This window comes from Oreochromis niloticus, linkage group LG7, assembly GCF_001858045.2.
Source record: "Oreochromis niloticus isolate F11D_XX linkage group LG7, O_niloticus_UMD_NMBU, whole genome shotgun sequence".
Classification (NCBI taxonomy): domain Eukaryota; kingdom Metazoa; phylum Chordata; class Actinopteri; order Cichliformes; family Cichlidae; genus Oreochromis; species Oreochromis niloticus.
The window spans coordinates 32,380,726-32,407,235 of NC_031972.2; the positions used below are offsets into that span (position 1 = coordinate 32,380,726).

At 41.2% G+C, this 26,510-nt stretch overlaps 3 protein-coding genes across 3 annotated transcripts in view; 1 reads left to right on the top strand and 2 right to left on the bottom strand.

The window, feature by feature from the left end:
• Nucleotides 1-1,134: 1,134 nt before the first annotated feature.
• On the bottom strand, nt 1,135-2,659 carry brcc3 (BRCA1/BRCA2-containing complex, subunit 3). The gene has a single exon (XM_003440062.5). It carries the CDS (start codon nt 2,527-2,529, stop codon nt 1,747-1,749), a length of 783 nt encoding a protein of 260 aa, XP_003440110.1. The 5' UTR covers nt 2,530-2,659; the 3' UTR covers nt 1,135-1,746.
• Nucleotides 2,660-5,737: 3,078 nt separating this feature from the next.
• Nucleotides 5,738-7,432, bottom strand: LOC100694844 (E3 ubiquitin/ISG15 ligase TRIM25-like). The gene is made up of 2 exons (XM_019362006.1): nt 6,353-7,432; nt 5,738-6,160 (listed from the first exon to the last, which is right to left on the bottom strand). The coding sequence occupies exons 1-2, from the start codon at nt 7,430-7,432 to the stop codon at nt 5,738-5,740; spliced, it is 1,503 nt and encodes a 500-aa protein (XP_019217551.1).
• A 12,171-nt stretch (nt 7,433-19,603) lies between these two features.
• The window catches only part of rab27b (RAB27B, member RAS oncogene family), a 61,871-nt gene continuing 54,964 nt past the window's right edge, over nt 19,604-26,510 (top strand). Inside the window, exon 1 of the mRNA XM_005470481.3 lies at nt 19,604-19,737. The gene's annotated coding sequence lies outside the window, so the exon portion shown is untranslated. The remainder of the gene's footprint in view (nt 19,738-26,510) is intronic.

Here is a 26,510-nt window from a genome sequence, read left to right on the forward strand (position 1 = left end):
TATTTTAAAATATATTAATATTAATGATATATACAACACAATATAGTCACTGTAGGTAAGTGAACTAAATAAATAAATAGCTTGACGGCTTTCAGCTTCCTCCTACTGCAGACATCACAGGTCACATCTTCAGGTCCAGCAGAGGAGTGATCGGCAGGAGCAGCTTGGAGTCTAGTTTTCTTCAGCTCTTTCACTAACATGGTGTTTTTCTTCAGAACAGACCTCGATGTGAAGGTCTGTCTGTCCTTCCGATCCTCGTCATCAAAGTGCCATTTAATACAGTTCATACAGTAGCTGTGTCCACAGGAAATAACCTGAGGATCAGTAGATCCAAATAGATAAATCTGATAAATCCCAGAAAGACAACTGTTGCTAGAATTTTTAAAGTTTTGTGTACCCATAACTTTAAAGACTCCAGCACTCAGCCAGTACAGTAAGTATATCCAGGTATGCTTTACTGTACTGGCAGTAAAGCCTATGCTTATAAGATGCCCACCAGATTGTCCTTTTCTGCATTTGTAATTCTATATTGGCAACAACTGGCTGATATACAGCCTTAAACCATGACTGAGTCTCCATCATGTTTTTCAGATGGTTGTAGTTAGTCACTTACTGTTGTACCTGTTTCCTGAGCTCATTCATACATATTGATGACAATTTGAACCAAAACTTTCAAATTTGGATTTGAAGACCTGTTGAAGACCTGTTGCCACTGATTTCCCCTCCATTTTCTAATTTGACATAATTCTGCATTTTCCTCCAGTTTCCTTTTCATAAGACAAGAATGGCTTCTTGATAGCCATCGTTCCACTAAGACCATTTCTGATGAGGCTTCGGTGAACGGTAGATGGATAAACTGATGTGTCAGATACAGCCATCAGGTCCTGTGTCAGGCCTTGGCTGGATGTTTCCTCTGAAACCAGTTTGGCTCTACATGGGTATCACTGTATGGGAAGATGCTGTATGATATTGCAGATGTTTGTAATGTTTGCAGTTTATGCTTCATAACTGATACCCCTCTAACCCATCTGCGACAATCACATAAAGTTACAGTAAGTTGGTTTTAGTGTGTAACAGGAAGTCATGATGTATACTGATCTAACTTGTTTGAACTTACAGTAACCTTGAGCCGTGCACGATTTAAACTTTACTTTTATTTAAGGTGACCAGATTCTAACAGCTAAATGTGGGGAAAAGAGGATATCTGTGTGAAGCAGCGTGACTTCCTCTCTGAGTTAATACAGTAACCATAAAATCAAAAAAAGAAGTTTGCTTTGCTTTTCATAGCCTTCCCTTTTTTCCATTGCAAAAAACAATTTTTATTCTGTCTCATTTCAGTATGGATTCATCCACAGATGAGCACACGTCTTTTCTGCAACATGTTATGCAGCTCGCATGTTTTAATTTTGATTGGAGCCAATCAAAAAATGTGAGACACTGTGCCAACATGTGCAGCATGGAGACAAGCATTTAAAATGCTGTACAGTCCCACATAAAGTGTGACACCTGTCAGTACTCTGAAGAAAAATTTAAACTGTAGCCAATTATGAATAAGCAGCTCAGAATTCAATAGTGACCAGACATTTAATGTCAACAGTTAGAAACTTTTCACTCAAAGTGTTGAGGTTCAACACCCAGACACATCTGGATGGTAGGAAAAGAGAAAAGAAGCTCAAATAAAGGCAGCACATTGTTCTTGTCCTCTGGAACAGACAGCTGGCACTAATCTCAGGACTGTCCTCTGCCTCACATAGCCGCCAGCTCCTGCATTAACTTCTCCTTCTCTCGCTGCAGCTCCAAGATGCTGTGCTGGTTCTGCTCCAGCCGGTCCTCCAGCCACTGCAGCAGCGGCCCGCTCACCGCCGACATCTGGCTGCACAGGTTCTTGGTGAACACAGAGCCGTTGTGGATCTTGGTGACGGGGTCCAGGTGCGCCAGGCTGTGGATCTTGCGGTAGGTGTCCTGCTCCTCCTGGCACAAGATCCGCGGCAGCTCCACGGCCGACTCCAGGCACACCTTTCCGATGGCCTCGCGGGGCAAGACGTGGATAGGGATCTCCACGCGCTCGTACTCGGAGCCCTTCTGCGCCTGCACGGACTGGAAGCAGGTGTAGAGCACCCGGCCCGTCTTTGTGTTCTTGTCCTCGATGAAGCAGGAGAAGATGAGGCCCACGAAGCACTGATCCAGCATCTGGTACATGGCCTGAGTCCGCACGTCGACGTGGGAGGGCCACACGGTGATGTGCGGGTGGGAGTGGTACCAGCCGACCACCCGCATCGGCCGGCCGGTCATGTCCGCCAGCCGCTCCGCCTCCGTGGAGGCCGCCGACAGCTGCTCCGGGGAGATTTCCACCCGGTCTTTCCTCTTGTCGGAGCGGCGGAGGATGATGACGGAGTGGATGTGGACGATACGGGAGACCTCCACCTCCCCGATACACAGACCCATCACCTCCTCCTTCTCTGTGCTCAGCGCGTGGTTCATGCACACCAGAAAGGCGTCGGACTCCAGGTGGACGGCGCTCACCGCCATTATTTTCCCTTAAATTCGGTAAAAGGAGGAAAAAATAAACAAATCCGACAAACACAGCCGTACTTCCGCGTTCTCACGTGCCACACCAAAACATTCCGTGTAAGTGCAACAGCCCTCTTACACAAGGGTTCCGCCTTTCGGTCCCTTTATTTTATTATCACGAGTAACTAATGAGGCATATGGAACGCCAGGACTGCCATAATGAATTAATTAAATACACCATTAAATAATTAATTAAATGTGGCAATAATTAATTAAATGTGTCATTAATTAATTAAATATGTCAATTATTAATTAATTACATGTGTCGTAAATATTTATGTAATTAATTATTTCCGATTTTAATTAATTATTGACACATTTAATTAATTATTTAATGGTGTATTTAATTAATTCATTATGGCAGTCTTGGCGTTCCATAGGAGGCACTCCATTGTACAATTAATAATATCTGCGGGGAATAAATGCATAGAATTATTACGGTATATTGGGGCTTCTAAAGCTTAACTAAATGTGACCCCCTACCTAGAAAATGTCAGAAATATATTTTTTCCTGTCACTTTCAATATGAAGGTTCCCACTCCAGCAGCTTAATTTTTTAAAGTTCTCAATTACACCAATTGACGATTTAAAAGCTTAAAAAATATAAAACAAAACAAAACGTCAGATAATAATTTCTTCTTCATTTCTTGCTGACATTTTTTCTCTTTCGAAACATGATTCACTGCGAAAATTGACGCCAGGGTGGAAATGCACTTTTTCATTTTAGACCATTGTTCTAAATGCAGTTTATAAATCGATAAATACTGTATTTACTCCTATAAACAATCCAATGTGTAATACTAGGTTATTTTTATAAAGACTATATTAAAAATGGAAGGCCCGAGGCAGAGACCATTGCAACCAATCAACCCCAGACCCTGAAAAATGAAGCCAATGAGCCTCAAATAATCCATATTCTTTGTAAGATAGGTGCATTAAAATGCTCGGTTAGCTTAATTAGTTCAGTGGCTCCCTGGGCCATAGTCATACCAATCATTCAAAGTGGCCACGCTTCTAATTCCACGTATTAACCAAATGCATGACTTATGCAAGAGGAATCACATTACAGTTCTTAAGAATATGAACTGAACTTTTGGATAAACAGAATTCAAATGGATGACTTATTAAAAATCTCACAGCATTTCTGAAAGAAGAAGAAGAAGAAGAAGAAGTGGTGGGGGGGCACTTTTGGTGTGGCCAGTAAAGAAATTGCACTTTGTGGCACTTCCAAGTTTTATTGTGTTTCTTACACACTTCGTCTTAGCAGCGCAGAAATATTCCACAGAATCAACGGAGTCCAAAGCACACTGTGACAAATCATCCCCCAAGTTTCTGAAGAAGCCAAAATAAAACCTGGTCAAATATGTTACCTGACTTGGTCTTTGGGGTGATATTAAGAGAAACCACACATCGTTAAGCAGCCCTACATGCAATGGCACAACAAATTTGTTCATCTCTTGTGTCCTCCATGCTAAATATTTGACCCATCCATCAAAAATATAAAGGTGAATATAAGAAGCAATTTTTAGAAAAGCTTTGAAGGTAAGCAATAAAAACTATACTGTCTTTTGCATCTTTATAGTTAACCGAAGGGAAAGAATTGACAAATTCAAATATTTAAAAACAAAACTGGACCATTAAAATCTTTTTTAAAATAAAAGACACAAACTAAAATTATACTGTGCTTTAAAATAGATCCATATTTCTTTATTGAAAATAACAATCAGAAATCAAGGTTTTTAACTGCAAAAAATGTTAGAGACTTAACAAGGATTGTGCAAATATTCACATACAACAAAACACAGGTTTAAACATTTCAAGCAACTTCTCTTCACTGTGCAAATGTTAAAATTCATTTGAAAATAACTACTCTTTGACTACAGAGTTCGTATTTTAAGCTAATAATACTGGAGTGTAAACATGTGAAAAAAGACTTGTGTCTGAAAACACACAAAGTCTTGAGCTTTAGCAAACTATGAAATAAATCACTGGATCTTCTTTACACTTGGTTTTAAAACCAGTCTCGGCTCAGTCCAGGTTTAAATGTGCTTTTCTATTTTTAAATAATGATCATAAACCTGACATATGTTTTAAAAAACTAAAACAAACAAACAAACAAAAACATGATTTGACAGTTTAGTTATCAAAAAGAAAACATATCACAAAACAAACTGATCTCTGTAAACCTGCTGACGCCCCCTCCACACCCACACCCGCTTTACTTCAGCTGACTCACTTCCATGTTTGCTTTATTTAATTGCTCTGGAGATTTAGGAATGTCTGCTAATGTAAACAGGAGATGACAACACAACTCTGTTTAAGCAGAGCAGAAGCGTTCCAGAATATAAAGGTGGGATATATTAAGTATTTAAAAAAAAGAAAAAAAAAGCTTTGCTGAATTTTCTACTCTTTAGGAGATTAGTATGTTAACTCTAATATGTTTGTGTCAAATTTTTCACAGAAGCATGGTTACATAGAAAAGTTCCCTACTTTTGTTTCAGTTCATTGAAAGCTTCACCCTTTTAGTGGCTATACAACAGGAACAAAGACAAAAGTCAGATAACGCTGCTGTGTATTAGCATGCTAAGCAACTTAACCCACTTCTCAGATTCTATGGAAGCTGAAATGAAAACTGGCCAATATGCCACCTGACTGGACTCTAATGGATCACCTTTGAGGATTTTAAAGAGAAATATTGTATTGACCTACTGTGAGGCTTCTACTATTTAAATTTAAATCAATACAGGCAGTGATGAGTAATAAAATATTTAACTTTATGTTTGGTTCATTCAAACTATTTAGTGCCATTTGAGTCCCCATGACAGAATCTATGTATCTTGTATAAAAACGGTCAAATAATTATTTCTAAAAGCTTTCTTTATGCTATTAACCCTCTTCTACCATAGAAACAACCATATGTGGCCACAAATATTTCTTTTTACAGTAATCACTGACTTTTAGCACAAGTAGCTTGAACTGCTATGTCCCCAAATTGTGTCTTTGTTCAAGTTTAGTTATAGTTTTCATGATTATTGTTACATATCCTTATTTATAATCTTCAGATGCTTTTTTGTTTTGTTTTATGCTATTAATACATCTTTTACTGCCTAAAGTCTTTGCCTGTCCCTCAGTTACTCTCATGAAAATCACTGATTTTTAGCACAACTTACACATGACTTACAGGCACTAGCATTTTTTTGAGCTCGCACAGCTCAGCAGCAGCAGCAGCATCAGAAGAAGCAAAAACACCAAGACCCTGACACAGTGGCTGAGTGAATGTGGTCTGAACTCTGTGGAGGAGAGTCACCGTGTCAGAGACGCTGTAGAAGGACAAAATACCTCCACTGTGATCCAGGTACACGCCTATTCTGGAAGACTGAGGGCCTCTGATTAAAGTGCTGGTGGCATTGTGTCTGAACTGATAACTCTTATTAAAACACTCTAAAGCCCAGGATTTGTCATCATTTCCAAATCCACTTTCATACCCTGTTCTTCTGATATCTTTGTAGGTAACTGCTATTGAAACTTCAAACGACTTCTTCTCCACCTCCCAGTAATGACGTCCACTCAGGCTCTCTCGGCTCAGGACCTGAAACATGTCAGTGAATCTGTCTTGATGACTGGGATATAACTGTTTTTCACTCATCACAGTTGCTTTTTTGTTTCCTTCAGTTAGTGACAAGTGTGTGTTTGCTGTGTTTGGATCCAGTGTGAGTACTTGTGAGTGTTTTAAACATTCTGCTCGGGTCTTAGGCTCTCCTGATGGCACTGAAACACTAACTTCTTTCTCTATCAGTGAGATTTTGGTGGAAGTATCGGTAAGAATCCCTTGTAGTTTTTCTTTGGCCTTGTGCACAGTTAGTGTCACATCCTCAAAGTACTGCAGAAGATGCATGTTAATCCTGCGTGGGTCGGTTCCCTGATTTATGCATGTCAAAGAGGAGTAATTTTGAATAAACGTTGCATGATCTTTTGTATGTGACAGCTGCTCCAGCTCAGCATCTCTCCTCCTCAGCCAACTGAGCTCCCGCTGCAGCTTGGCTCGAAGCTCTTTTGCTCGACTGACTTTTGTTTTCTGCTGGGATTTAATCTGCAACTTCACATCAGAGCGCATGTTGTTGATAAGATGAAGCAACTGAGTAAAGATCTCCTCGCTTTCCTTGAGAGCCTTATCAGCAGAATAATTTATAGCATCCATCTCATGCTGAAGCACCTTCATATCATTCTCTCTGTCCTGGATTCTCTTTTTAACCTGTTGTTGACTTGACACACGCTCCCCCTCCCATTTAATGCATTCTTCCGAGGCCAAGATCATGTCGTGGTGTTTGTGTTCATACACTGCGCAGAGAAGGCAGATACACTTCTGGTCTGTGCGGCAGAAAAGCTTCAACTCTTTACCGTGACAAGAGCAGATGTTCCCCTGGAGCTTCCCTGATTGTTTGATGAGCTTGTGTTTTTTATAGGCAGGGGAGTCATACAGAGGCTGGAGGTGTTGCCCACAGTAATTGACCAGACGCTGCAGACAGGACTTGGTAGCTTTCAGCTTCCTCCCAGTGCGGACATTAAAGGTCACATCTCCAGGTCCAGCGTAGCAGTGATCAGCTGGTAGTTCAGTCTTCTGCAGCTCCTCCACTAACTCTGCCAAGATGGTGTTTTTCTTCAGAGCAGGCCTCGGTGTGAAGGTCTGTCTGCACTGAGGGCAGCTGTGGGTTTTCTTGTGATCTTCCTCATCCCAATGATTTTTAACACAGTTCGTACAGTAGCTGTGCCCACAGGGAATAGTCACCGGATCCTTCAGCAGATCCAAACAGATCGAACAGCAGAGCCTTTTCTTCTCTACTTGAATATGTTGCTGCGCCATTTCACGAAGAGACACTGAGTGTGAAACAGTTTCACTTTCTTATACACACACCAAAGCGCACAGACAGATATGCACAGACACGCAGAAAATACAGACCAAAGCTTAGTTGTCCTTTGTCATGTGTCTCTGCTTCTCTGAAATGAATGAACATTTATATGTTCGTGTTTCCGACTCCCAGCCCCTTTCCACCAGTGCAGTAAGAGGCAGGAAGTTGGAAACATGAAAGCTGTGGGGGAGGCTGTTACAGGAATCCAGAGATGACTAAGGAGTTAGTCAAATCCATTTCCTGGAAGGGGCGGCATGTGTTTACATCCGTGCTGCTTAAAACTAGTTCATCATGTTTGCTTTCATTTTTTCCAACACACTTTATCCTTTTATGGGAAGCTGTTCAGGTTTCCCAATGATGCCTAAACACTCCAGTCAGGACTTAGACAGTTATGTCAGACTTACATGTTTATTGTCACGATTTCATGTTTTACTTTTGCCATCTGTGGCACAGTGTGATGGGCTCTAATAATCCATTTGAACCCTTATGAACTCACTGCCCATTTAATTGTTATGTTAATGCTACACTAGATGTAGATTAATCTCACAGCCTGTCAGCTATATCAAACTGTCCTTAAAGAAACTTTAAGCTATTTGACTCCACACAGGAGCGCCATATTTAGGGGGAAGTTGGGAAAATACTAAGGCCGTGTGACTGACAAGAGCCCCCAAATAATTATAGAAGTTTAGATTATTAAGAAACATTAAACCCTCCGATGTACTCCAGTGAAAAAAGTATTGAACCCTTTCTGGATTTCTTGGATCTTCTTAGCTCTTCAAACAAATTTTAATATTAGTCAAATATAACCCAAGTAAAGAATACACTTTTTAAATGATAATTTAATTTGTTAATGGAGACACCTACCTAAACACCTACCTGACCATGTGTGGAAAAAGTAATTGCACCTTTTGTTAAATCATGAATTCACTGTGATTAGCTACAGTTCCATTCATACACAGGCCTGATTCCTGCCAGGCCTGATAAATGAAGAAATCACAAGTGAAGTGAACTAAAATATCTCAAAAAGCAACACATCCTGCCATCTAAAGAAAGAGCTAAGAAATAAAATCACTGACGTTTATTAGTTCTGGAAAGAGTTGCAAAACAATTTCTAAGGGTTTGGGACTTCAGCGAACCTTGGTGAGAAAATTCGTAACAGTGATGAACCTTCCCGGGAATGGCCAGCCTACAAAAAACCTCAAAAAGCACATCAATGACTCATCCGGGAGGTCAAAAAAGAACCCAGAACAACATCTCAGGAACTGCAGTCTTCACTTAAGGTCAGTGTTCATGTTTCAATAATAAGAAAGAGACTGGGCAAAAATGGCATCCATGAGAGAGTGAAATTCAAAGCTTACCAAAAAGAATACAATTATTCTGTTACTTCTGGCATAAAAAAAAAAACAGAACATCATAACAACAAACATGTTGGTGGTAGTGTGATGGCCTGGGGCTGCTTTCCTGCTTCAAGACCTGGATGACTTCCCATAACTGATGGAACCATGTATCTAGCAAAAAATCCTGAAGAGGAATTCCTGACCATCAGTTCATGTCCTGAAGTGCACTAGGTTATACAACATTACAATGATCCAAAACACACCAGCAAGTCTGCCTCTGAATGCAAACATAAATAAATGTAAAAAAAAAAAAAAAAAAAAAAAAAGGGGTTTGGAGTAGCACCATGTGAGGGATTATAACTATATTTTCGTTGTGCTTCCACAATGACAATAAAGACTCTTGAATCTGGTGCATAAAATGAAAAGAAAGAAAAGTAAGACATGACAGAGAAAAGAAGGAAGTCTCTTCAGGAGCTATCTTGAAACACTGCCATGCTCTTATTGGGCAGTTCTAATTCAGCTTGTTGAGTGATGTCTCTGCCTTATAAAGTCTTCATCTAGTATTGACAAAGAAAGAGAAGTGAGTGGTCCTGAGTGAAAATGCTGATTGTGAAAGCACTTGGCTTTCTCTGTGTGATGGTACAGAAGTCCAACCCTTCCTCTCTCTCTCTGTCTCTCTCTCTTGTAAGTCTTTCTAAAAGGAGGTGAGGCCATTTTATTGTACGGTGGATAAAAAAAAGGTTAAACACTGTATTTTCCAAATAATGACTCTTGCAACAACAACAAACAAACAAAAAAAAATCAATAACCAATGAAATCTTATGGTAAATTTTGTGTCTGTTGTTTTGATGTAGAGTTCAATATGGTTGTATACTGACATTTAGTGGTGGTAACACAGAACTGCAGTTAGTTTTGGTCAACATTATGCAGGTTTAGTTTAGTTAGCTTAAGTATAAAAAATATATTGTAACAGAGACTTTAGGAAGGATAAGATTACAAATTGTATTATATCAAATAGCGATTTCCGATGTAGGCAGGATTTTGCATGCCTTTTACATCTTCTCAGCGCTATCATGGCCTGTGGTGGGTGCTTCATTGCTCTGTGACTCCACATCTTGACCACCCATTTGGTGTGGAGTCTTGTTATGTCGTGTTTCACCACCAGGCGTTTCACTGTGTGTCATTCATGATATCACTTTTTCAAAAATCCTTTTCTGAGTTATTGAAAGCAAACATCAGCAGTGTTAAATGACTGGACCGTTTTTAACAGTGTTACCGAGCTCAGTACACTAAACTTCTATTCTGAGAATCTGGAAACATGAAAAATAATGTCCCAGGTGACCAATCACATTTCTTCTTCCCTATAATGGTTTATATATATATATATATACACACATATATATATATATATATATATCTCTTGCCCACTGATGCCTTCTTGTTCCAGTAGCCCACTTGTCGTCAGGGTGCCCTGGTTCCTCAACACCTGACGCGGACCTTGTTGATCCGGGCGACGTCCGAGCCGGCATGCCGTCATATTTATCTGTCTCGCTCATGTCTGCGGTAGGCTCGCTTAGCATAGGGGGTCTAGCCTTAGGACCCTTACTGGATACAGACGCCCCAGGCAGGAATCGAACTTGCGATCGTCTGCTCCAAAGGCGTGTAGTTTAACCACTACGCTATCCAGCTGCTTGTACTCTCAGTGGCAAGGGAACAATAAGAGAACAGCACCACCAAGGCTGGAGACGGAGCAATACTGGAAGAGCATATGGGAGAAGGACGCAACCCATAACGGCAATGCTCAGTGGCTAGTGGATCTGAGGGCAGACCACAGCAACCTCCCTGAACAGGGTCCAGTAACCATCACAGTGGCAGATATCCAAGAAAGGGTCTCCAGTATGAAGAGCTGGACAGCACCAGGGCCCGACATGGTTCACGCCTACTGGCTGAAGAAGCTGACTGCACTCCACGAACGTCTGGCAGCACAAATGAACCAGCTGCTAGTTAACGAGAGACACCCGGAATGGCTAACCGAAGGTCGGACGGTCCTGATCCCCAAGGACCCCAAGAAGGAACCGGTCCCATCCAACTACCGACCAATAACCTGCCTCAGTACTACATGGAAGCTCCTGTCAGGCATCATATCGGCTAAGATGAACAGGCACATGGGTCAATACATGAGTGGGGCACAGAAAGGGATTGGCAAGAATACCAGAGGCGCAAAACACCAGCTACTGGTAGACAGAACAGTCAGCCGAGACTGCAAGACCAGACTGACCAACCTGTGCACAGCCTGGATTGATTACAAGACGGCCTATGACTCAATGCCCCACAGCTGGATACTGGAATGCCTAGAACTATATAAGATCAACAGAACCCTAAGAGCCTTCATCAGGAACTCAATGGGGATGTGGCACACAACACTAGAGGCCAACTCCAAGCCCATAGCACAAGTCACCATCAAGTGCGGGATCTACCAAGGAGATGCTCTGTCCCCACTGCTGTTCTGCATAGGCCTTAACCCCCTCAGTGAGATCATTAACAAGACTGGCTACGGATACCGACTACGAAACGGAGCGGTTGTCAGCCACCTCCTGTACATGGATGACATCAAGCTGTATGCCAAGAGTGAACGAGACATCGATTCACTGATACACACTACCAGGCTATACAGCAATGACATTGGAATGTCGTTCGGACTGGAGAAGTGTAGTCGGATGGTAACAAAGAGAGGGAAGGTAGTCAGAACTGAGGGAATTGAACTACCAGAAGGCAACATTGCAGACATAGAGGACAGTTACAAGTACCTGGGCATCCCGCAAGCGAATGGGAACCATGAAGAGGCCGCTAGGAAAGCTGCAACCACCAAGTACCTGCAGAGGGTCAGGCAAGTCCTGAGGAGTCAGCTGAACGGTAAGAACAAGATCCGGGCCATCAACACCTACGCCCTGCCTGTGATCAGGTACCCTGCTGGGGTAATAGGCTGGCCAAAGGAGGAGATAGAAGCCACTGACATAAAGACAAGAAAGCTCCTTACCATGCATGGAGGGTTTCACCCCAAGTCCAGCACCCTGAGGCTGTACACTAAGCGGAAGGAAGGGGGCCGGGGACTGGTGAGTGTCAGCACCACAGTCCAGGATGAGACAAGAAACATCCATGAATACATCACGAAGATGGCCCCAACTGACAGCGTGCTCAGTGAATACCTCAGGCAGCAGAAACTCAAGAAAGAGGAGGAAGGCGAGGAACCATCATGGAAGGACAGGCCCCTGCACGGTATGTACCACCGGCAGATAGAGGAGGTGGCTGATATCCAGAAATCCTACCAGTGGCTGGACAAAGCTGGACTGAAAGACAGCACAGAGGCACTAATCATGGCAGCACAAGAACAAGCTCTGAGTACAAGATCCATAGAGGCTGGGGTCTATCACACCAGGCAAGACCCCAGGTGCAGGCTGTGTAAAGATGCCCCAGAGACAATCCAGCACATAACAGCAGGGTGCAAGATGCTAGCAGGCAAGGCATACATGGAGCGCCATAACCAAGTGGCCGGCATAGTGTACAGGAACATCTGTGCCGAGTATAACCTGGAAGTCCCGAGGTCAAAATGGGAGATGCCCCCAAGGGTGATGGAGAATGACCGAGCTAAGATCCTGTGGGACTTCCAGATGCAGACGGACAAAATGGTGGTGGCTAACCAACCGGACATAGTGGTGGTAGACAAACAGAAGAAGACGGCCGTAGTGATCGATGTAGCGGTTCCGAATGACAGCAATATCAGGAAGAAGGAACACGAGAAGCTGGAGAAATACCAAGGGCTCAGAGAAGAGCTCGAGAGGATGTGGAGGGTGAAGGTAACGGTGGTCCCCGTGGTAATCGGAGCACTAGGTGCGGTGACTCCCAAGCTAGGCGAGTGGCTCCAGCAGATCCCGGGAACAACATCGGAGATCTCTGTCCAGAAGAGCGCAGTCCTGGGAACAGCTAAGATACTGCGCAGGACCCTCAAGCTCCCAGGCCTCTGGTAGAGGACCCGAGCTTGAAGGATAAACCGCCCGTAGGGGCGTGCTGGATGTTTTTTTATATATATATATATATATATATATACATATATATACATATATATATATATGTATGTTTGCTAAAGAAACATTAGATGTGTTGTTTGCTTTCCTTTATGCATTCATACCAATTTGCTTCTGTATATTAAAAAGAAAATTTCTAGGTCTTCAAATATACCAATTTACAAGTATCTCATCCTGCATCCTTTCTAATAGTCAGCAGGATGAATGTTGTTTGGCTGAAACACTAAGTCGTATAGAAATCTGTGGGAAAATAGCCCTTTCTTCCTTGATTCATGCTCTGTATATGGTCTCCGTTGCTAGATTAAATTTCACTGAATACAGCATGGTGCTCAGGTTGTAAATCATGATCCCCATTATAGTCAAAAATGAGCTGGGTATGGTTTAGGGCTGGCCTGCTCTGTGATTGCCAAGTATCTATTGTATGACCATTCAGTGTCTAACAGTTTGTCAGTGAGATCCTTGTGCTTGTAACATCTTGTTTTAAAAAGCTACTATAGTGACACCCAAGATGCTCGACTTAAGGTTTCATATTGGAAGTCCTCAAACAAATGAGTGTCGTCATGGAGGCCACATCCATCTTTTATATCCAGGTGTGGTCCCAGGTTTACATACACTCATCAGGAGCATTAATGTCATGGTCATTTTGGGCTTTTAATGATTTCATTTAACTGTTTTCTTTTCCAGGGTGGAATGATTTTACAGCTTACATCTTTAATGACTTTATAAAACAAGAATTGGGCACAAAAGTTTAAATTTTTTTGAATTTTCTCTAATCCACACAGGGTTACAAGTATACATAAATGCTCAGATATATGCATGCACCCCCACTAAATGTCCATTAGCTAGTTGCATCTAAACCAGACACTTTTGGTAGCCATCAACAAGCTTCTGGCACAATTCTGGCACAGTTAAACACATTTTTTTGGCAGAATTGGTAGATTTAACGCTATGGTTTCCTGGCATGCTTACAGCTTTGGGAAGGCCATTCTAGAGGCTAAACTTTAGCATTTTTATCCATTCCAAACGGTTTTGTTGTGTATTTGGGACCATTATCCCGTAGAAACCCTTAACTGTGTCCAAGTTTCAAACATTTAGCTGATTTCAGGTGAAGTAAAAAAAATTGGAGGCAGTCCAGCATCATTATTCCATCCACGTTGTGCAATGTACCTGTACCACTGACAGCAAAACAGCCCAAGAGTATGATGCTTCCACCACCATGCAGGACAGTCGGTACAGTGTTTATAGGTTTAAAAGACCTACCTTTACTCCCCCAAACATACGTTTTATCACTGTGGCCAAATATCTCAGTCTTTGTCTTGTCTGACCAAAAACCTTCTCCAGAACAAATTTAGCTTGTCCATGTGGGATGCTGAAAATTTCTGTTGAGCTTGAAGGTGTTGATTTTGGAGCTGCACTTCTTTTTTGAACAGCACCCTCTCAGTCCACAGTGATGTGAAACTCAATTCACTGTGCACAGTGATGCTGGTGTTCCAGCACTTCCCAGTCCATGGCAGTCTTGAGAACTGGTGGTTACTTGGTTGTTCTTTCACATCCTAACCAATTTCCACTCATCTGACGGTGACAGTTCTTTCCATAGTGGTGACACATGAATAACTTGTACCTATGTAAAGTTGTTTAAACTGATGATCTTGGAATCTACAATTATTTAAAATGGCTCTAACAGACCTTCCAAACTTGTAAACATGTAAATCTAGAGTCTTAGATCTTCACTAAGTTATTTTTCAAGGAATCGGAAGCTGTGATCTTTTTTTTGTGGACTGCAGCAGGTTACACTCGAGTATAGGTGCTTATGGCATCGACCATAACAGGGGCTTAGAACTCTTTATGCTGGTCTTTCTTTCAGTTTGTCATTCAGCAGAGAGTTATTGCAGCTTATGTAAGAAGTGCTGGTAATGGAGATGAGCAGATGTTCCAAGAAGCTTTTCAAGTTATCCTTTTATTCACTGTTTTTTTCCTATTCTTTGACTTTGATGGAAGACCAGGCTCTGATCCAACTATGTCCATATTTACCAGCTAATTAAGCGGAGAAACGTGACATTCTGAATCACATCTCCATGGTAACAATTTGCGGTGGTAAAAAGTTTAATCCTGAACTCAGTCAGCACATGCATGATCACACACACACACACACACACACACACACACCCTTTCAGTTGAGCACATGCACATAAACCACTATGTCAAGCACAGTCACTGTAAGCTTACTCCAAAGGTCTCTGTATTTTTATTCCCTAGCTCACGTTGTACCTCACACGTTTAGAGACATGTGGTATCCATGACAACGTAAATGCTGAGACTAAGATTTGAGCAAAAGCTAAAGTCGAGCCCAGTAAAAAAGTTAAATGTGTTAGATATTTGTGAAAGGAAGCAGTCTGAGCTCCTAAAAATTTTACTTAGTCAGTTGCACTAAAACACTCTAAATAAAAATATATTGTTTTTCTATACTGTTTGTTTTGGTAAGAAAAACCCCCCCATCTAAAGGTGTTTTACACCTTTACTGTTTTATTTTGAAAGTGGCTCCTAAACACCTAGCCCTATTGTGTCTCGTGGTATCCTACCTGCACCCGATGAAAAACCCTGAAAACCATAAATTTCACACCTGAGCCTCAGCTCTCGGACCGGTCCGTGGCCCGGGGGTTGGGGACCGCTGCTCTAATCCCACAAATGGACTCCGAGCCCTCCATACTGGGCTCACACAGAATCCTGCCTTGGACACTTGAGATTTTCTGCAAACTGAAGCTCACATCAACCTTAACCTGCAGCTTATGAAGAACTGGCTACGCTGAGTTCACAGAGGCTGCAGAGCCAACCCATTATTATCCTGTTGGACCACATAATGCTCCAGATACTGCCTGCAATTGAACGTTACACATACAAAATATTGGCCACATACAGATAACTGTCCTGTTTTTGAGAACTACAAAGACCAGATTTGGTGGATGGAAAGGTTATTGAGAGTGTAAGCTCCATGTTTTAACTGAGCAGACCACCATTTGAATCATGTTTGGATACTTGTGTTTTTACTCATTGGTCAGATTTAGGTACTAAAGCTTACTTGCTTGGGTTTAAGACAAGTTGTGGTTTAGGGGTTAGGACTACACAATTTCATGCCAGGATGAGGAATGAGCTGGAAGAGCATAATGTCTATCTTCACCAGCTGCAATCCAAGATGGTTGAGTTACGTATATTTGGTATGATCACTTTAATTCTTAAACAGAGCACAAACTTTCTTAGACAAACTCTCTTGTAATTTCTTTAATTATTCTTTAAATGCTCTCCAAGCTTCTTAATAGACATTCAAAGCTCTTCTTTGAATGTTAACTACCATGATGATCCCACACTGATTCAGTTATGTTGAGGTCTGTGCTCTGGGGAGACCAGTCCATGACTGATAGAATTCCATTGTGTGTTTGTGTGCTTATACTGCATTCACACTGTGTTTGGGATGATTTTCATGATGGAAATTAAAATTGTTAATCAGACGTGTTCCAGGAGGTATCTCATGGTGGATCATAATCTGATAGTACTTTCTGGTATTCCATCAGTTTGGTCAGGATTCCCTAACACCACATCTCCGACATGTTTTACATATGGCTGTAGACACTCACTTCTGACCTCCTCTGTACATATTGATAATAATTTGAGCCAAAATTTTCAAATTTGGGTTTAATTATTTATTGAAAGCCATCGTTCCACTGAGACCATTTCTGATGAGGCTTCGGTGAACAGTAGATGGATAAACTGAAGGTCCAGATGCATCTGGACAAATTGTGATATCTTTGGCATTTTCCATAGATTCAGCTAACAAACTACATTTTTGAGACAGGCTGCCAGTAACAAAGCCCCTAACATTGGTTATTAAAGGCCAAAATGACTTCTTTGCTAAGTTAACAAAAAGTCCTCTGAAAATGGTCAGGTACAAGGAATGGACTGAAAGTGAGTGAAAAAGCAGCCAATGTCGAAAGAAGAACTGAAAGGACCTTCAGAGAATCTGGAGAACTTTCCTCAAGACCCCTTTAAAAGATAACAAGAAAGTCTTGCTCCTTGGAGCAAAATAAAAAGAAATGAGGCATGTCTCACAACTTTTGCACAGCCCTATACTGTGCACCTGTTTTTCTCTTTCTTTTTTAAATGCTTTATTATTTTTTATTGTTTTGCTTGCAAAAACCCCCCCAAAAAACTTGCAGTATCTCCTTCATAGCTGATTTGTATTGAGATCTAAACTGAATTAGAACTTTTGATATAATCACATATTTAAACAGCATAGTGGTTTAATATATGAAAGATTTTCTTAAAAAAATATTGCCACTAATTACTGATTCATCTTTAAGTTTTGTTTATTATATAACATAAAAAGAAACAAACAAACAAACAAATAAGTAGAATAGATGTGTTTCAACCTGTTGAACATTAATACCAAAGTGAATGAGAAAGTGACTGTCGGCGCTAGGACCCTGCAAACGCATCTATTTTCTGGTGGGATGAATGTGTATCAACCACGCTCATACCATGGTGCCTTCATGTGCTGTAGGAATTTTAAAATCTTACATTTCTAAAGGTTTCCTGTAAAAATTAATGATTTTTAAAACTGTATTTATTTTCGGTTATGATGATTCTTTATTCTGTGCTTTGAGTTTGGAAATTTAAGAACCCACTTTCTCACAGGTACTTTAAACAATAAATGCAATGTGATATATGCATTTAAGCTTGAATAATTCGCCATTATTATGGTGTATGAAGCAGAACTCAGCAAAACTCAGATCCATGAAGAAGAGTTTCAAACTCTTCTTCAGAAAAGCCGAGGAACAGCAGAACTGGCAGATTAAAGAAAAAAAATACCAACCAGACTTATGTTTCAAAAGCTTTTCTGTTCACATTATGAGCAGCAAATTGGCTTCCTATTACAGTGCCTCACACAATCTGGAGAAGCTTGTAAAATTAGATATGCTAATCCCTTTTAATCAATTGAAATCCCATGTGGGGCACTGAGCAGTGTGAATGCATGTGTTTTCTTTGAACAGACATCGTCCCTTATGTTGATGTCTTCTTTTGATTTTGCTTTTTATGTTTTTGCTTTCATTGATTGATGTGTATTATTATCATGGAATTCTTTTAAAGGTGACCATGGTCTCTGTGGCCTCTCTTGTTTAATTAAAGGTCACATGACCCCAAAAAACATATTTTATGATTCACTAATCAAACATTTGCAGGCTCTGTATCCTCTCCTTCCTGTATTTCTGTTAAGGAGGTTGATTTTTATTAGCAGCAAGTCCAGCTTCACTTGTAATGACAGCTCACTGGGAGGTTTTACAAATATCAAACCTCCGCAGGTGTCAACCCCCCCACACCCCCACGCCCAGTGTTATTACTGGAGAAGAATTAGACAGCATCATTTAAAAGTAATTTTTGTAAAATGCTATTTAACTTGATACATTCATAAATACGTAAATAAGTCACTGTGTATTAATTAAATAGACTGTGTATTAAAGATGAACATAACCAGTGTAAAACCAGCCTTTGGTTTTCGACTTCACATTTTGGAGACTTAATGGCTGCCACCATATTATTTTTTTGAAAGCAGGTGTTACCATATGTGGAGCAATGTGTGGAGTGCTAAGTTACTGATGTTATAAAAGGGAAACAGTTTATTATACCAGACTGTAAATATATATATATATATTTAATGCTGGAAAGTTAAGACTTTTAACATGGGAGCCTTTTGGGAATTTACTTGCTTTTAGATTCATTATCAAATGGAATTAAAGAAACTTCAGTTTTTGCCATTTACAAATCCCCAAAACCTGGAATAAATACAAGTCAAGTCAAGTGCTTTATTATCATTCCAACCATGTGCAGATGTACATTACATAGTGAAACGAGAAACATTCCTCCAAGACCATGGAGCTACATATGACATATAACAGACAATCAGCACAGGAATACATAAAGTACAATGTGCAAATGTTGCAAAAATTGCAAACAAAACAAAGACAGTGCAACACCAGACAGAACAGAACAATACAGACACAAGACAGTGCAGACACAACAGTGCAATAGAAATGTGCAAAAGACGTGTGTGTGTGTGTGTGTGTGTGTGTGAAGGCACTGAATATACGGTAAATGGACTGGTTTTTTGTAGTGCTTTTCTACTTTTACTGGAGCGCTCTTTGCCTTGTTCACCTATTTACACCAATTCATACAAGCATTTTTTGTAAACTTTAAGTATCTTTTTATATCAACATTATCAAAGTGGACTTTCATAGTATAGTTCCAGAATGATTTGCCTAACATTTATTGTGTATTTATGTCTTTAATATTATTGGCATAAATGGCATTCCATATTATGAAACCAGTATGTTGTATTTTTATTATTGAGTGTTCTACCAATAACCTGTGCTTGTTATATAGAACATATCACATAGTAATATCAAAACAAAAACTTTTTGATATTTAGTCACAGTATGGGCACATCGATGCACGTCTTAGCCAAAGTATGAAAAATCAGAGGTTACAGAGAGTCCCTGAAAGCAGCTCGATCGTCTATTCTCCACCCTAAAGGAAGCCGTGCGACATCCATCAGACTCGCAGGACTCTCAGAGGTACTCTCGAGCTGTCCCCAGCCTGTAGCTCCAACAAACAGCCCGCTGGGACATCACGCTGCGCTCCGGGCAGGCTGCTGATCTCTGCCCGGATTTAGCCCTCGAACAGGACTGTGGGAGCGATGCGACGTCTCGGAGGAGGAGGAGGAGACGAACTGGCCAGGCAGCAGCAGACACCTGAGAGGAGGATCTGAGTTTGTTTCTGTAACGTCAAAGAAAGGTGAGTGGCAAAAAGAAAAGAGCGGAATGTTTCCTGCGGGCTCGGCTGGTGCCTGGCGCAGACGCACGTTTGCTTGTTGGTGTTCGGTGCGTGTTACTTGTCGTGTCCAGCATCGGTAGCAGGCAGGCGGTATGAGTCATAGCCCCGGCGCAGGGCTGCTGGAGGATCTGCTGAGGAGCAAAGTGTCTGCAGCCTCCAGACCAACAGTCTGTTATCAGCCCACTGCACATGCAAAGCGCTGCACATCTACGCCATTTACGCAAACGACTCTCGTGCATTTTCCTCTTTGGAGTCCGCGTGCACTGTGATCGTAGTTGGAGTCTGCGTGGGTGTTCACGCACGTGCATTTAAGTGACGTGATAGCTGCTTCACCTGACAGGCAGGTGTGTGAGAGTGAAATTCAGAAATGCTGCATTAAACTTAAGGTTTGAAGCTGTGCTTCCGGTAAATGCGAAAGATAAAGTGATGTCTTGCACAACGGTGCGGCTCCAACTTTACGGCAACAGTTTGTGTTGAACCTTTAATGTGTTGGGTTTTTTTTGTTTGTTTGTTTGTTTTTTTTCTTTCTTTTTCACAAAGCAGTGGCCTGCTGAAGCCACCAGAAAGCGAACCACAGTTTGGTGCAGCCTGCAGAGAAGACTCTGTTTCTGAAAGATTATTTTAATTAATTATTCTTGGCTCTCTATGATGTCACTTTTGGCTCTAAGCACAGAAACCTCACCCACCTGCTGTTCAAACCTTCTGTTTGCCAGGGGCACTCAGTCAGAGGTAAGGGTGGCCGTGAAGGAATATGAGCTAAAATCAGAAAGTGTAAGTATAAGATAACCTGGCAATATTTACGTATTAGAATCAACATGGAATAATAGATGACCATTATTAACTGGAAAGTTACGTGTTTGCATCTCCGCTGTCTCTCTGAAATATTATTTAGAAATGTATTCCTTTAAATCTAATCGTACCATTGTAGCTGAAGAATAACAGTCTCCGCAGGAATCGGCATCAGAAATATTTATGGGGATTATATCAGCGTGTGATCGACTGGCAACCTCAACTAAAGTTTACTCCCACCTATTGCCCTATGACAGCTGAGATGGCCTGCTGCATTGTAATCATGCATGTAGTAAGAAAGTGCCTCAAATGGTTCAAGAGTAGCAAGGTGACGTACAAGTACCAGTCCATTTACCGTTTATTCTCTGTGTTAAATTTTTCTCTTTTTCTGTAATGGAATTTAAACAAAAGTTAATCTTTTATTATTAAATCCTGTATTTAAACAGGTAAGCTAACTAAGATTGAGATCTCCTTTTCAAGAGAGGACCGTGCATAAAAACATACACATGCAACATTCAAAAACTGACACAAAGAGCTGCACAATTATAGGACAAATGCATTATACACACAAATGAAGACAAACTCATACAAGAACAGTTGCAGATAGACAAACGTAACCCTACGGAGAATGTAGCTTAATAGTTCTTTAGAGCTTGTTCAATTTATAGGCAGCAATGAATCTGAATCCAGTTTTCCCAAGTTCAGTGTGAACATGAGCTACAGATGAAACCTGACATTGTAGGTACTTTATTTAAATTCAGTCAAGGAATTGAGTAGGGCTGCCACGATGAGTCGACTAGTCACGATTACGTCGACTATCAAAATCGTCGACGATTAATTTAATAGTCGACGCGTCATTTGAAGCTTTGTAAGATCCCGAAAGACGCAGGAATCAGCAGTAGGATTTAAGAGTGTAATAACGGAATGAAACAGAAGATGGCAGCACTGCATGTACAAGGATGCCAGCTGCCGTTAAACCCCCGAAGAAGAAGAAGAAGAAGAAGAAGCAGTGTCCGGTATCGTAGTTGTGTCCAAATTCAGGGGCCACATCCTTCAGAGGCCACATTTGTAGGCTGATTACGTTACAGCAACGCGACGAAGGCTGTCCAAATTCGAAGGCTCCTCCAAATGCGGCCGACAAATGCGTCCTTCATTTCCCCAGATTTGAAGGATGGGTCGGGTGTATCCTTCGTGGCCCAACCTATCCCAGGATTCATACCGCGGCACAGCCAATTCCAGTTTCCAACAATGGCGGCAGCTAGTTAGTTTTAATATTACTCTTATTAATCTTTCTGGGTCACAAAATAAACTTTTAACATATTTTCAGGTGAGAAGGAAGCTGTGTAAACTTCAAATATCTGCTCGGTTTATCAAGACATCACATATTTGCAGAAGTGCTCCGTTTTCGGAGACGTCTGTTTACCCACCAGCTTGATAGCTAGCCGGGGTTCAAGGCTCACTAGATCTGGCAAGAACAGCGAACTCCCGGCACATCGTTTTCAACCCCCCCGCGATCTTTCACTACTCAGGTTAAACATGATATATAAGTCACTTAGATAACTTAAAAATTTTATTGTTTGGCTTTTTTCAGTGTTTTATTTGTTCCTCAGTAAATCAGTTTGGCTGAAATTAAAGTTTTTACACAGCTGAATAAACGTCAAACAGAAAACTGATTAAACAGAAGTGTGAGATGGTCGAGAATTTACTCCAGTGTCCTGTTATATTTTAGATAGCAAGGAGCAGACGGCTGAGTTTATTAAACACCAAGACAATCTGCAAATTTCATTGAAAGTTCAATAAACTGTCATCTTGTCTTTATTTTAGTTAGCACATATTTTAAACACTTCAAGCTGTAAGCTAATGATAGTTATAAATAAGGTATAGAAGTCTTGCTGACTTATGCAAACAATTAAAATTTTTTCATTTGCTTTAAATCCAGGTAAATTCACCTAAGTTGAAAACGATATTTCATGGCCACACACAGACGAGGAGGTGTGACAGTAATGAGTATTTTCTTCTGTCCCATAGGTGGACTCGGAGTCTTTGTTGACTCATAAATCAGTTTGTAAACAAAGACGGAAGGAGCAGAGGTAATTAGCGGAAGCAGCCTTTATTGGATGGGTAATGCGGTCGCCATCCCCCGAGCTGCTGGCAGCTTTATTGTTTCTGCAGAATGAATCCAAGCTGATTTCTTGCTGATAGACTCATAATGGGAATTACAAATAACATCTGACTTGCCGGCCTGTTATCTGTGCTGGTGTTAGTGTGCACACTAAGGGCCTCGGCTTCCTTGGAGTTGCTATTCATTTGGTCAAATTTCATAAAAAGACAAATTAATAAAGACGAATGAGGCAAAGGGAAAAGTTGATCTTTGGTTTTGCTGTTAGGTCTGATGTCATGTGAACTACTGATACGGAAAAACTGGTCACTGAATTTTTAATCTTCAACGAAGCCAAGCAATGCCTGTGTATGTCTGTTAGCTAACCCTTCTTAGATTTCAGTAATTCAGCTGAGGGGTAAAATGTGCAAAGTAAATTACAGTATGTGTAGAATTTCACTGAGGATATTAATCCCTAAATGTGACCACCGATCAGCCGTGAGTCACAGAAATGCCAAAGTGTGACATGCGGGTGCATGAAATATGCTTCTGCAAAGGGAGGCTCTGAAACTGGGACATGGTTAAATTCCATTTACTGGATATGAATAAAACGGGGATCTTTTACAGTTCATGGGAAGATGACATGACAGCCCGTGCGTTACACTCCACGTTTGTGCAGCGATTCGTCTGCGACAGAAGCTAATGAGTGAAATATAAGATTAATCATCTGGCACATCTGAGTTGCAAAAGCAAACTTGCATGCGTTTTAGAGGCATTTTGCTATTTCACGCTCCATTATTAAGTTGTGGCGTAAACTCTTGATCACAAGCAGCATCTACAACGATCAAGCCTGTTATAAAGATTTAAATGAACAATTCAGACTTTAAACATGACAGTTAAGAAAGAAAGAATCTCATCACTTTTCATTGTCCTAAAGAAGTTTGCATGACATGAAATTGTGTCACCATGAGACTCAGTGCTAGGGTTGGACGTTTTGGTGAATCTATCTGCTGCTAGCAGCAGGCTAGGTTATTTTTTTTTCCTATTGTATTTAATGGCCTGACCTCTTCAGAATTCAGCCTGCTAAATAAATAGTAGGTAACATGTAATAGAAAATGTGAGCGTTCTGAGAAGCTCTTGTTTGAGAACAATTTTAGAAAACTGTGTGGTTGTACTTCCTCAGCATTTAAAAGCCTGCGCTGTTCCCACTTGATGGATTATTTCGAGGTTGAAAGGCATCCTTCTTCTGATTGTTTTGTTTAGGTCAGTGTGTAATAATCCTAAACTGGTGATTGCAGATATTTTTTGTACCATAAAGTGTTTTCCGTGGTTGGCGTCTTTGAAAAATGGTCGTAATAACATATCAACCAGCCTGAATCCATGTGTCTCTCTGTGGAGAGACACATGAGTGTGATTGTTCTAAGTATAAAAATGCATCTGAAGCATAGAGGTCTGTGGATTTGTGTACAGAAACCTTTAAATTCATCTTGTTGTCAGTGACCTGGTTGCTCACCTGTTAATCACAGTTTCTGGGTCAGTAACATGAGGATTGTGTAGTGGGAATTTTTAAGGTGTCAATAAATCCTCATTTGGACAAATGGTTTCTCTTACCTGGGCAGACTCTTAACCTGCACGACTCACAAAGTATCCTGACTGAATCTGAAGCAGAAATTCTTTGAAAGTGGGTTAAGTTGTAATTAATCAGGTTTTTCATGTTTGTGTTTTGTGCTCTCCTTCATTAACTTCTCTGTATTTTAAAGTCTCAGTTAAAATGTGCATTGCCACACCAAAACTATTCTCGTGCTCAGGGGCTCAAATTCTTCAGTTTTACCAAAGATGAGGTCTCTCAGAGGTCTGCAGGTGCCATGACCTGGATCTCTCACTCCTAACCCTACTTTAGATTTGAAGAGGCAGCACAGTGGCTCAGCGGTTGGCACTGATGCTTAGCAGTCAAGAGAGTCAATGAGGTTAAAGCTGTTTCCCTGTAGGGTTTAATAGGACCAGAAATTGCTTTCCAACCACAGGCATTGCCACCTGGTGTCCATTAAAAGCAGTGCTGGTTTAAGGCACTTAGATATTGGATCTTTCACACTATCTGTAGTGTTCTTGGTGCTTGGATGGGTGTTCTCTGGAAGCATACAGTTTCTCCTGCTTTTGAACAAAACTCAAGGTTTAGGTTTTCTCTGGTCCTACATAATTTCTGTGTTGCTGGTCTGAGGTAACGATCATCTGGAATTGCAGTCGGATTAGACTGATTTCCAGGCTTATGGAAGTTTCATGCCATTTCCCGAACTGTATCAGCAGCTTCTGTTCTAAAGTCTGAAAATGCAGTTGGTACCTTTGAGGTTTATTCAGGAAGAATAGGGGTGCTCACGTTAGGTGTTTCGCTGTGATGATTCACAGTGACCTTTTGCCTCCAAGACAGCCTCCCTAACCACTCTGCCCTTTCCTTCTGGCTCTCTGTCTTTCTCTGTCTCTGTCACTCCCTCCCTCTCCTCCTCTTCTTCCTCCTGCCACCCACCTGCAGTGTATCGACCAGAAACAGCAGGATTCAGCCTTCCTAAGATGATTAATGCATAGATAAGATTTCCACTTGATAGCAAGGGCCTTGCTGCAGAAACACTCCTCTTCAGGTCGAGCATGGTGTCTGCGTGTTGGCTTTCCTGAGAGTATGGTCTGTCAGGAGAATTAACTTTTAGTTATACAAATGTTTCCTGGCAGAAATAATCTAGTTGAGTTGAAGCTCAGTTGCTGGCTGGAGCCAAAGATCCCACGTTTATTTTACAGCGTTAAAGAGCTGACTGGCACACCAGACCTGTTATGAATAATTAAGTGTATCTCTGTGATTTATCACAAATTTATGTGCTTATGATGCACAGAAGCACTTCAGTTTTATTTTTACTTTAGAATTCCAGTTTGTTCTCTGGACCTTCCTTTGCATAAGTCATCTGCTGCATATCAGAGACTAAATGACTCACACACCGAAGGGCTGCAAGGCTTGAGGTGCAGATAGCACAGGGCTGAAAGTGATTACTGTTAAATATCCTTGGGATGCCGAATCTGCCTTCACTGTATACATTTTTATCTTTTAATTACTGACTCAAAAGGCATTTAAATCTGTGTACAACAGTAGTTCCCAAATGGAGTGTTATGGCACACTGGTCTGCCTTGAGGCGAGTCCAGGTGTACTGTGGGATTTTGTAAGTCATACATTACTGCACAAAATGTTATGAAGGAACTTTTAATTTACTGTGCTGTATTTTGCAGGCACTTGTTTCCTAATAGCCTGCAAGCTGTTAAAGAAAAAACCTTGTCATAAGGAACCCATGTCCTTTTGTGCAGTGACTCGAGAGGCAAAAATATTAAAGTGTGACACATCAAGACCCTGAGAGATGGTCACGAGGATAGAAAATGTATGAGTGGAGTGGAAAATCAAACTGTCAGTAGAAAACATTGTGAAGCTACTGGTCTATTGGAAGTCAAAAGCTCTCAGCCCGAGTGTATCATCTGCTGAGAGGAGCTGATGGTAGGAAGCAAACTGAAGAGGCACTAGGAACCCAAACATCCCTACTGAGAAAAACTCAAAGAGTGCTGACGCTGAGGCAGCTTTTTGTGAAAGTGTCTGATAAGGCCGATGCGGCCAATGTCGATACCAGTGAATCACAGATATGAAAAAGTGCGCCTAAAAGCCATTTGGCTTTCCCTTTGGTGTGGCTTGGGCACAAAATGTGTAGAAAACCATTGAAGAAGATGCCACCAAAATGATCAGCCAGCCTGAAAAATGTTCTATCTGGATCCACTCACACACATGCACACACAAACAAATGCTCGTCGCCCATTAAACCTG

Excerpts from the sequence above, each read along its gene's own strand:
- brcc3 (XM_003440062.5), bottom strand. The coding sequence starts at position 2,529 with ATGGCGGTGAGCGCCGTCCACCTGGAGTCCGACGCCTTTCTGGTGTGC.
- LOC100694844 (XM_019362006.1), bottom strand. The coding sequence starts at position 7,432 with ATGGCGCAGCAACATATTCAAGTAGAGAAGAAAAGGCTCTGCTGTTCG. Across the intron at positions 6,161-6,352 it reads TCTCACTGATAGAGAAAGAA|GTCCTGAGCCGAGAGAGCCT; the intron begins GTTAGTGTTTCA and ends GACATGTTTCAG.